General features: G+C 39.8%; 1 protein-coding gene across 1 annotated transcript in view; it reads left to right on the top strand.

Moving 5' to 3' along the window:
* Positions 1-127: 127 nt before the first annotated feature.
* Positions 128-11798, top strand: part of LOC101846547 (acyl-CoA-binding protein) — a gene marked incomplete at its 5' end in the record, with an annotated part of 20678 nt that continues 9007 nt past the window's right edge. The window contains 3 exon segments of the mRNA XM_005089684.3: positions 128-307; positions 3035-3149; positions 8813-8875. Of these exon segments, the coding sequence (XP_005089741.1) occupies positions 290-307; positions 3035-3149; positions 8813-8875 (196 nt within the window).

An 11798-nucleotide genomic window follows, 5' to 3' on the forward strand; every position in this document is an offset into this window, starting at 1 on the left:
TAACTCGCCGTTTCCTGCCATACTTGACCGCCCCTCTCCCACTGTGTTTGTGAGATGAGAAGGGAAGAGTTACTCCGCTTACTGTCGGGCGTCGGGTGATTCATGCCGTGTCTCTCTCGACACACACACACGCACACACACACACACACACCGGTAGGCTAGACTAGAACTGATCTATCATTCGTCTCACCTGAAGGCCTTGTTGCACGGGACACGCCTTTTCACAGACCACTTGCTTTGTTGAGTTCATTGTGTTAACGTAAACGGTTAACTACACAAATCCATCGACATGGCAGACTTGGAAACTGTAAGTATCTTTGTCTTTGTTTCACATTGTTTGCAATTACGATTTAAAAGTTTCTATATCTAATATAGAGATCTAATTATAGTGCAATAGATTCTATATCTAGATCTATATCTACATCTAATCTAGACTAGATTCTAGATTTAATTGCAGTGGCAGTGGCAATGATGACGGGAATGAAGAATCCACAGCAGATGAGGTTACTGCAGATTAGAATTAGGAATCGAGATGTAATCTAGATTCTAGATTGTCTGAACAGCTAGATCTAGATTCTAGATCTAGAAATCTAGTCTAGATCTAGATCTAGGTCTCTAGATTTAGATCTAGATCTAGATCTAGATCTAGATCTAAATCTAGATCTAGATTTCTAGATTCTAAGTTCTCTAGTCTCGTCCTTATGCCTTATGCCTTATTGTGATTTCTGGTGTCTGCCAATATGGAGGTTCGCTGCTGATGTTGGTGATTGGTTGTTCTCTGTTCTCGGGTGGGTCAAACACCTCAAGTAGTTTTGTTGCCTCTCGTATGAAGGTCTTCTGGATGCGTGTTCTTGGTTCCCACTCATCTGCCATTTTTCTGCTTTCGTTCGTGTCTTCTGGCCGCACAAACCTTTCGTAGGTTTCGAGTGTAGCCCTCTTTCTTCTGAGGTTCAGTGGTTCTATGTTGGTGTGGATTTCGCAGGCGCTTGTAGGCGTGGTCTTCATCGCGCCAGAAACAAATCTGAGTGCTTGGTTCTGTACTATTTGTGCCAGAGAGCTTTGGCTTGCTATGGATTGTAATGGTTGGGAGTAGTCAATCACAGATCTGACATCTGATCTATATTATAAAGTTGTCGGAGGGTTGCTTTGTCAGCTCCCCAGTTGAGTGCTGAAAGGTTTTTCAGAAGGTTTATTCTGGAGGTGTGGTCAGCTCAGTGCTCTTTGAGAGACAGCTTTCGGTCCAGTTGTACACCAAGGTACAAAAAATTGGGATAGTCCTCATGTCTGATGGTGGTTCCATTGATCTTACGAAGTGGCTAGCCGTACTTAAGTACGGCTAGACTGAGAGTCTAGCCGTACTTAAGTACGGCTAGACTGCAAGTCTAGCTGTACTTAGATCTAGGTTTGGCCCTATCGACTCAAGCCTGTTAAGTACACAGGTCTCATTAGATCTAGATCTAGATCTAGATCTAGTAATTATTCAGGTTCAAATACATGCAAGTCAGTAAGGCACCTTTTTGTTTTGTCTGAAATACAAATATACTTTAGGCATTGCAAACTAAAAATTTCATTTACAATTTAGCCATCAATATTAAGTACGGCTAGCCTGACAGTCTAGCCGTCCTTAAGTACGGCTAGCCTGGCTGTCTACCCGTACTTAAGTACGGCTAGACTGCCAGTCTAGCCGTACTTATCTTAGGCCCTATTAACATTAGAAAACAGGAGGTTTAAAATACATGCACTGTCATTTAGGCACCTGGTTTCGTCTCAAATACAAATACTTTAGGTACTGCACACTAAAAAAGTATATTTACAATTCAGTAGGCCTATTTTTTGTTAAATGGTCAGTCTAGCCATCATATTAAGAATAAGTACGGCTAGACTGCGAGTCTAGCCGTCATTAAGTACGGCTAGACTGCGAGTCTAGCCGTCATTAAGTACGGCTAGCCTCTTCCTTGATCTTAAGGTTTACCTGACTTGCTGTAACTTTGTTTTTAAGGCTGAAGAGTCCAAAAACAGTCTTGTCTGTGTTGATCTCTATCTTCCATAGCTGGCAGTAGGTGAGTAGGACGAGGTAGTTGTCAGGTCCGCGTTGATGGCTTGGTTTTCAGTGCTCTCATGTCACTTCCTTTGTTCCAGATGAGTAAGTCGTCAGCGTAGAGTGCTTTCTGTCAGGAGATTACATCTGGCTAGTCGTTCATGAACAACAGGAAGAGGGTACAGCTGAGTGCTGACCCCTGAGGGAGATCTTCCTCGAATGTCCTCTGTGAAGAAATGTTGCTGTCACATGACGTCTGGATAGTTCTGCGAGACAGAAAGTTCTTGGTCCAGCTGTACATCCTTCCTGCTATCCCTAGCTTTTGCATTAAAAGAACAGTCCCTGTCTCCACACACGGTCATATACGCCTGCCTCAGGTCGATGAAGGCAGCCACAACATTGTGTGTTTATTTTGAAGGGCATCGCTGGTCTTCTGGGCAAATCTGATGAGGTGGTCCCGATTCATAGCCTTGAAAACAAGAACGTATTTGTTTTTGAAGGTCACTATTGACTTCGTTCAGTTATGCCATGATGCCCAAAGCTGGCTAGATCCAGCCCCGCCTGCCAAACCCATCCAAACTGAAACAAACCGACGTACCACCAATGGGCGCTGAGTATTACATTTTTAGTGGGGACCTTTCTTCTGGCTTTACTATTTTTTGTGATATTAGCTAGAGAACCATAAAATTGTGATGGTAGTCAAGGATGTCCATAAATTATTCTGTAATGTGTCAGCTCGATCACTGCTGGCTCTTTTTCATTTTTTACTTTCAAGACTTAATTTCAGAATTTGTCATAGCGTACGTGGTCTTTATCAAAATCATTTTACAATCAGTTAAGGCTGAGGGTAGATATGGATTGTAGCACATTTGTTTTTTTTTTTTTTTGTAGGTTGTGTTTATTTTAGTTTTATTTTATGACTTATGTGTTGACATTGTGTCGGCTATCATTTTATCATCATTTTAGTATTCACTTAAAACCTTCTCTTTTTGGTAGAAATTCAAGACAGCTGCTGATGAGGTGACAAAGCTGACCTCAGAGCCCTCCAATGAGGAAAAACTTGCTATTTATGGTCTCTTCAAACAGGGGACTGTCGGGGATTGCAACACAGGTGAGCCCTGGTTTTTAGAACTGTTCACTGTATGTCTTATCAAAGGACAAGATGGGTGGCTATGTGAAACTGAAATACCGTCGAACCTGCCCTGACGGCCACCTCGATAAGACGGCCACCTGTACAAACGGCCACTTTCCATTTCCCCCTTGCATTTTTTCTATATAGTTGTGTAAAACCGGCACCTGTCCAATGGGGCCTCGGCCACCTTATTTTAACACATGACCCCTATCACACCTAACAATAACCCCTGTCTTTGACGACCACCTTAGTGACTCTATTACGTTTTGTCATAAATTAGGCATTGACCCCTGACGTTGTGGGCAAGCCGTTACAATCCAATCTTCTGTCATTGTTGTTGGGTAGTTCCTCCGACCGATCATGTTGCTTAGGCCCCTCCCACTGTTGACCATAGGTAACAAATTTTCAGCTTGCTGGTGAGGTAAGCGTGTGATCCCTCATAACCCATAAGCCCCGCCCAAAACTCATACACAATTCGTAAGTGAGATGAGTGGTCACTGTATACCCAGTCTGTAACAAAGTAACAACGGACGTCAACATGAACTTGTGACAGAAGCTCCACTCGTTCTCCAAGTGGTGGCGACTCATGAGTTTGTTTTACCATATAACTTGGTCATCCTTGTCTGACACATTTCGCTTTATTGTCACCATTGCACAAAAGCAGCAACAAAAGGAAATTTAAAAAACTGCGAAAACTACAACAACAGTGCTGCTACCTTTGGTTGGGACCTCGGAAAGGAATGGTTTGTTTTCCTAATCCTGATCAGTCCTGCTTAAGGCGGCCACCTGTCTTGTACGGCCACTTTTCTTCTTAACAATAGGTGGGCGTCTTACGCAGGTTCGACTGTAGTAGCCAATTTCTTCCATCATTCCGTGTGATCTGCAAAATGGCAGGGACATTGATCCCTTATTCCATTTAAAGCCTAACCTGATGAGATTTTCTTGTCCAATACAGAGCATGCTTATTTTATTTCAGGATCACAAGACTTATAGCAGCAGTTCATCTAATGGTGAGCTGTGGCCAAATTGAAGTCCGAATTTTCAGATTTGACATTTGAAAAGTTCAAGTGTGCATTAGCCAGCATGTCTTCCCAAACCAACAAGACTAGCTGAATGAGCAATAATATTAATGATGATACAGTAGACCGTCCATCATGAACTGATGATGACCTTGAATGTCTAAGGAGAAAGAGAAGTTATATAGCAATAATATTAATGATGATACAGTAGACCGTCCATCATGAACTGATGATGACCTTGAATGTCTAAGGAGAAAGAGAAGTTATATAGCAATAATATTAATGATGATACAGTAGACCGTCCATCATGAACTGATGATGACCTTTAATGTCTAAGGAGAAAGAGGTGGCTTGCATGGTAAAGAGAGAAAAGTAGGTTCTGGCTTAGTTAAAGATCTTACTACCCTTAGGCAGTCTACTGTAAGTGCTGCCCAATTGACCGCGGTCTTATGTGATCCCGACGGTCTAGCATCTAGCATAATGTAAGATCTGCCTGATTGGCTATGGTAATGACATTGCTTGGGGTATGTAGACCAAAGGCAGTGGTGTAACACAATTGCAATGTGTGGATGGGTGGATTGTTTCATTTCCTCTCGAAAAAATTATAGTTGACAAGTCATGCCAGCAAGGGCCCAGGTGGAACTAGTTTTAAGAAATTGGGGGTTTAGCCCGTATGAATCCTCCGCTCCCCCATCCCAGATAAACTGCAATCACCCCAAAAAAATTTTAGTGAATGGGAAATGACAATCTCAAGCCTGTATATGTATTGAAAAGGAAAATGAAAACTGATCTTTGTCACAAGTAGCCTGTATAAACTGGTAGACCTAAAACTAGATCAGTTGTCAGACCAGTCCAGTGGTAGACTGTCATCTCAACCAAAAATACTGTTGTAGATATTCAATTAAACCAGCACCAAAAAGTTAAGGAGATAAGATCAACTTTCAATGATCACCACAACTCGTCTCAGATAACATTAGAAAATAGCTTTGGTTGGGGAGATGTGTGTTTTGCATTCGGACGGTCCTGCCTATCTAAACTGGATTTTCTTTCAGTGGCAGAAGATGGGCTTTTGCCCTCTCGAGAACTTGTGTCTGGGATCTTATCCCTCCAATTAATCCCTAGTATACTTCTCAGGCTGGAGAGATGAAATCTGTTGTGCTTGCCGGCTAGCATTTTGTACACTGTCCGGGACTCCTTTCTATATAAAAGGGTTTGCAATGCAACTTCGCTATACACACTGAATTTTGACTGTAAGTAATATCAGAGACCTCCCAAACTCTATTTTCCTCTGTCTACCAAATGCACAGCTAGCTTTGCTTATTATGGAAGCAACTTTTGCATCTTTTGAAGTATTAGTTGAAAGGACACAACCAACATAAATAAAATTCCCCACCACTTTGAATTGGCTGTTAGTGCTCTTTGATGACTGGGGGAGCAATGGTTGTTGAGTTTTGAAAAGGTCGTGGCAGACGTCAGTCTTTTTTGTGCTCATGGTGAGACTTAAAGTTGTCACATGCACTGGAGAGAGAATCCGTACATTCATGCCTGCTTATATTGTCATATGGCAATAGGGCACAGTCATGAGCTAACTGGAGGTCACATACCAGAATCTTTTCAGCTCATTTGGCTTTCAACCTCCAACACAAATTGTGTGTCATGCACATTAAGTACAATGTTGAATAGGTATGTTTTTTATCTCTATTTTTTCCTTGCAAGTAGTTTCTCTGTGCAGAGTTTTATGCTGTCAAAATGATTTTAAAAAATAAGTCTTAAGTAGTACATGTAATGGTAAAAGAAGAAGTACAAGTTGTGGTAAAAGTAATCTTTATCCCTCCTTTCAAAACTTAACCTTTTAAAGTACTTTTAAAACTTTATTCACTTTTCATTACTTTAATTGCGTTAAACCCAAATTTTTTTACTCCTCTTTAAGTAATGCATAAGTAATGGTGTCTAGAAATTTAGTAGCGTTAATTTGCAACCACAGAAAGTTAAAAAAATTAGGTGACATAATTAAGATTGAGAATGAGACAAATATGTGTCTTCAGCAAGCCGTGAGTCTTTTAACATTTGTTTAAGTTTATGAGGTGGGGATGCCCTTAATAAATTTCATTAATGTTACGCTTTACAGTCTTTTGAATCAGGTTTTATACCTTCAGGATTTTCGAAAATATTGTAAAAGATGGTATGTTATCATTTTACATCATGACACATATAGGAGAACCAAACCTCCGTGATTGTGTTTTGGAAAAAAATGTCCTAGTGCCTTGCATAACAGCGTGTTCTTTTTTTGGTGTTCTCAGCTCTAAGTGCACCTCATGGTCACAGGGACTTTTCCTTTCGTCATGAATCAGGAGACATTATAAACTTTTGAAGCCAGTTTGGCATACCAAGGGAGAAATTGTTTTGGAAGCATCGACATAGGGCTGCATATTTGGGATGCATCCATGCACAAACAGCTTTGAACTTTGCCAGATGTGGGCACATGCTCTGTTGAATTTGTGCTTTGGCTCCATGTCTTTATGGATTGGTTCAAAGTGCGCCAAGTTAAATAAAGGATTTTTTTTGGTTGGCACAGACATTTGACCTCAAAATTGATTAATTTTTGTCCTTATTTTTGCAGAAACCTAGATCTAGCTCCGACCTGCAGTATTTGGTTTTCATTGGTTGGTTATACTTCTCTCATTCTGCTCTGGTCATGAAAGTCAGGGTATCTAAGAAAAAAGCTTTAAAATACATTAGATTCTAAGCCTATATAATATATATATTAGTAAGCATTGTTATTACAATTTCCCAACTGATTAAAAGGAAAGATGAAATTTATGAAAGTGTTCAATTTCTATAGAAAACTTATGTTCCATGGTTTTCGGGCTGTAGCTGGGGGTCATGGCTGTGCATCTTCTGCCTAGTTTTTCCCGGTCAACTCATGTGTGACTGCCTGAAAGGTAAGGGACCATGTCCTCTCCTATAAAAAGAAATAACCATGTGATCAGTTCAAGCTGTTCTGTGGACTGAACGATTTTCAGGCAGCTTCACCTAAAGCAGGGGAAGGTATATAAGAGTCCTTAAAATATTGTGATTCTTCATAGTCCTCTGCTTGGAAGCACAAGAATTATCTTCTCATATTACTTATGGTGGTCAGGGGTAGTCGACTGCTGGTTCTTCAACCTGTAGTGCGAATGATTTATATGTTATTGTGTGACCATTTTTCTTACTTAGTAGGGCCCCTTACCTTCTGGCAGCAACATTCCGATTTTGAAAGTACTCTGCTTTATACTGACTGAATCATTTTCAGTTTTGGCAGGAATTAATTTTTAATTTTGCGAGGGTGGCGGCAGATGCCTACTCTTATCAATTTTAGGGCCACCACAGAACCTCCGAAATTTGTCTCCCTTATCTAAGAAGGCTAGGTGTTAGATCTTACCTACCCTAAGATCAGGGGTGTGACTGTAAGACAGCAATAAAAGGAAGCCTGGAGAAGCAGTACATTTAGAAAAAGTCATCAGTAAAGGAGAGAGGAGCCGGAAGGCTTGGGGTGGGAACAGGTGGGGGAAGAAAGTGGATATGAAAACAGATGACTGAACATGTCTAGAATCAGGAAAGGAAGTCAAAGGAGAATTTTAGAGAAGAATGTTTTGCGGTCTCTGTCAGGTTTTAAATGCGCCACCTATTGAATGAGAGGCGAACACAGTATGTCTAGACCGTAAGAGCCCCTAGCCTTTAATGATATGTAGTTTAAATTCTTTTGATAGAAATGAGAGATTATGCAAGTTCATTAACTCTTTAAGCCCTGAGTTTTTTTCTACCGTTTCCCTGAGTTTTTTTCTACAGTCACCTAAACCTAGTGCACTATGTCTCATTATAACCCCAAAAGCTTGCCTCCAACTTCTAAATAGCGGAAACAAAGGCTTAGTCATTTCTAAATAACTTGGTTCGGGAACAGTTCCGAAAAACAAGCAAGAACTAGATCTAGCACTAAATAAAATGAAACAGTTGTCACCAGTACCCAGCGTCCGATGGGGAACTGGGTTATTACCGCCAGACGCTCCCTGCGTCCGATGGGGTTCAAAGGGTTAAGAGATGGTCCTGTTTCTCATATTGCTGGGGTATAGTAGTAGTAATGGCAGCTTCTCAGTTCTTGGATGATTTTGAGGGAAAACACTGGTTGCTTCTTGTACATATATCGTCACTCTCATAAGATAAATGCCTAAGTCCTTTTTAGCCATTTACAAAATGAGGAAAAAACTTTCTTTTCGAACAATTGACTTTTTGAAGTGCTTGAATTTTAGTGCATTCAACTGATTTTATATTTGGATTATTCTTTTGTCTAAGTGAACTATATACCAAGCTGGCTCTGCTCTTCATTTCAGAACCAAAAACTCCATACTGACCAAAAATGACTTCGTCATTTATCTTATGAGTGTGACGATATGTGGCTCAACATTGGTTCTCGCTGTTGTCAAGTATTTCACCTTGAAACCAGCCATGCCTAAAGAAAAATCTTTTCTGACTTTCATCGTAACTCAAAAGAAAAGTGTGGAGAATCTATTTTCTTATTCTGAAGTTTTTGTATTTTTATTATCGTAGTTTAATTACATTCCTTCTTCTTGTCTTTTTTTAATTTAGAGAGGCCAGGAATGTTTGACATGAAAGGAAAGGCCAAGTGGGATGCCTGGAATGCATTGAAAGGTGAGTTTCCATCTTTTCTTCTTTTTAGAAAAGTTTATTAAAGAAAAAAAATGAATTTAACGTTAATTTCAGAATTGCTTTGGAAGAGAATAACAATGTTTGTTTCAAAACAAAAAAAATCTGAAAATTTGTTGTCTTCATGACGTAGACTACTTTTTTTCTTTCAAATCACTGAGTGCACCTCTTCCATTTTTAAGTCAAATTATATTGTTGAACCTTTCTGAACTGGAATCACAAGTGAACTAGAAAGTGGTTTCCCATTAGATAGGTCCATCAGAAAGTGATGATAGCTTGGATTCCTACCTGTGTACTGTCAGTCACTGCTTCCACTGTCTGCATCATGATATATGTCACAGGCGCTCATTAAAAAAATGAAATTGAAGAAACTGACATTTTTCCATCTGTTACCCAATTTTTATAAGATTTTTAATTTTTGGTTTAACACCTTTTATATTCTAATTTCTGTGTGTATAATAATAATAGAGTTAGTGACTAAAATATGAGTAACAGCTGTTATAAAGTATGGGTTGCTTACTGTTTACCTAATTGGAGAAAGAAGTTCAGATTGTCGTGGGTAGTTGGCGGGTGCTCTGGTGTAGTTTGCTCCTTCTTTCCTATCTAACAACTATTGTCTTTATCTCTCCTCCTTCCATTTTGTGTTTGTTGCTCTCTTGTAACACCTCTAATCTTCGGCACTTATATGACCTAATTGTGTTGCGAGTGCCGTAAAACGCTTTCTAAAACTAAAAGCAGTTCAGATTGTCTAGGAGATTATTGTCTTGAGCATGGTCAGGTGTACTGCACTTTGTGCCAGCTGTGTTTGTCCAGTCTCCTCAGACCAAACACTTCTGCCTCTGTCTGCCTCAGTTTTTGCTTATTGATTAAGAATTAGAGATTTTTTTGTTCTTTTGAGCTTGTATGAACAGCATTTTTTATTTGAGAGAAATTATATTTTCAAACGGGAACAGAATTTTTAGTTCTTTTTTGTGCTCCTGTACAGCTCTCTGCATTATGCAGGTTCAATATGTGGCTGTATATAATTAAAGAAGCAAAGCTTTGCACCTTGACAGGACGTGTCCACCACGGTAGGCTTAACTGATTGCAGCGCTTTACCAGTATTGTGAAGAGGAGGTGAAGCGAGCAGGAGTTTGAATACAGAATATCTATTTTGCTGGCTTTAAGGGTGGGGTGGGGAGGGGATGCAATGGATAATTTAGTTCTGTAAAAATCTTTCATTTTCTTTTTGTTATTAGTCCCATAGTTTTTGGTACAGATCCAAATCATTCCATGGTTGATTAAATGGCCACAACTTTTAAAGAAAGAAAACTGAGATTAACTTTGAACACGTTCACTGCTTTTGTACATAAGTACACATTTTTAATGTACACTAAAGTATGGGGCTCTCGTGGCCTAGAGGTTAAGGTGTTCGCCTCTCTTTCAAAGGTACTGGGTTTGAATCTAGGTAGTGATGGAAAAGTTTTCTTCTCTAAGATTGTCTCCTTTCACCTTCTTTCCTTCTCTCTTGCAATATTCTTTCGTCTGCTTTCCTCTCCACTTTCTTCCCCCTCCCCCTCACCTCCTTTGCCCCCTCCACTGGGCTCCTGACCCTTTCTGCAGCCTTTCTACTGCTACTCCTTGGCTCCTTCTTACTGTTGTCTTTCAGCCACACCCCTGATCTTCTGGTGGGAAAGATCTACAGCTAGCCCTCTTGGACAAGGGCGAAAAATATGAGGTCCCGTGTGCAAGTTGCGCACATTAAAGATCCCTTGGTGGTCTAAAATCAATTAGAGTAGGCTTCGGCCGCCACCCGGGCAAAATTCAAAATTTCCTACCAATTGAAAATGTTTGGTGTGTCCCACGCGCTCATGTGATCTTATGCAGATTTGCGAGCGCCGTAAAACACTTACCACCCCCCCCCTCCCAAAAAAAGACAAAAAACAAAAACAAACGAACTAAAAACAAACCACTAAAGCATAAGATAACCTTTGTTGGTCCTGACTTGGAAGAAATTAACATAGTGTGCTCTCTCCATCTTGCCCTGCATAGTAAGCAGTTAAAGCTGGCCTATTATTTAGAAAGGGTGTACTTATTTTCTGTGTTGCGAGGGGGCATCGGTGATTTGCTTCTTTTCTGTATACTGATGGGTTTTTTCCCCTGTATTTTCGCCCGAATTGTCCTGTAATCATTCTCCTGGATTTCATGAACTTTCTTTACTGACCCCTTTGTCCCATAACTCATTTTTCTGTAGTAATCGTTATTTTCTTTATTTCTGAATTCACTTTTAGAGGTGAAATATCGCCTGAACACTGTAAAACAGTCCTTAATTATTGAAGATATTCGACCAAAAAAGTGACAGAAAAAAAATCTGGTTTGCTGTTTATTGGGGTATATTATAAACAGCATAAACGAACTGACACAGTGGTTGGTTGGTGGGTGCTATTGTGTTTCAATTGCCATAAAACGCCTGACTGAAACAAAAAGACTGACTCAAAGTTGACCTTTAGTATACCATTATATTTTTACCCTGTTTGACGTGAGCTTTGGCACACACTTTTGATGTCTGTGAACACATGTACTTTGTGTTTGTTGTAGACATGAGAACGCAAATTGTAATTTTAAGTTGTTTTAAAAATAATACATTCACTTTCTTGGAATAGAAGTAGGACCCAAAATTCATTCCTTTTCCGTTGAATTCACATTAACATTTACATTGGGGAACATCAATTGTGACTGTTTCATTGTAAGCAGGCAGGGAACGAAGATAAATACACTATAGTCACGGTTTCTACTAAGCGTATCTATCTCGCTGCCACACAATGGTATGGTTAGTGTGAGCATGTTAATATATACGTGTGTGGTTGTGTTGGAGTGATATTCACTGGTTAGCAACTTTGTTTATTCTGTTTAATATTTTATTTATTTA

The sequence above is a fragment of the Aplysia californica genome, unplaced genomic scaffold (genome assembly GCF_000002075.1).
Source record: "Aplysia californica isolate F4 #8 unplaced genomic scaffold, AplCal3.0 scaffold00008, whole genome shotgun sequence".
In the NCBI taxonomy this organism is placed as follows: domain Eukaryota; kingdom Metazoa; phylum Mollusca; class Gastropoda; order Aplysiida; family Aplysiidae; genus Aplysia; species Aplysia californica.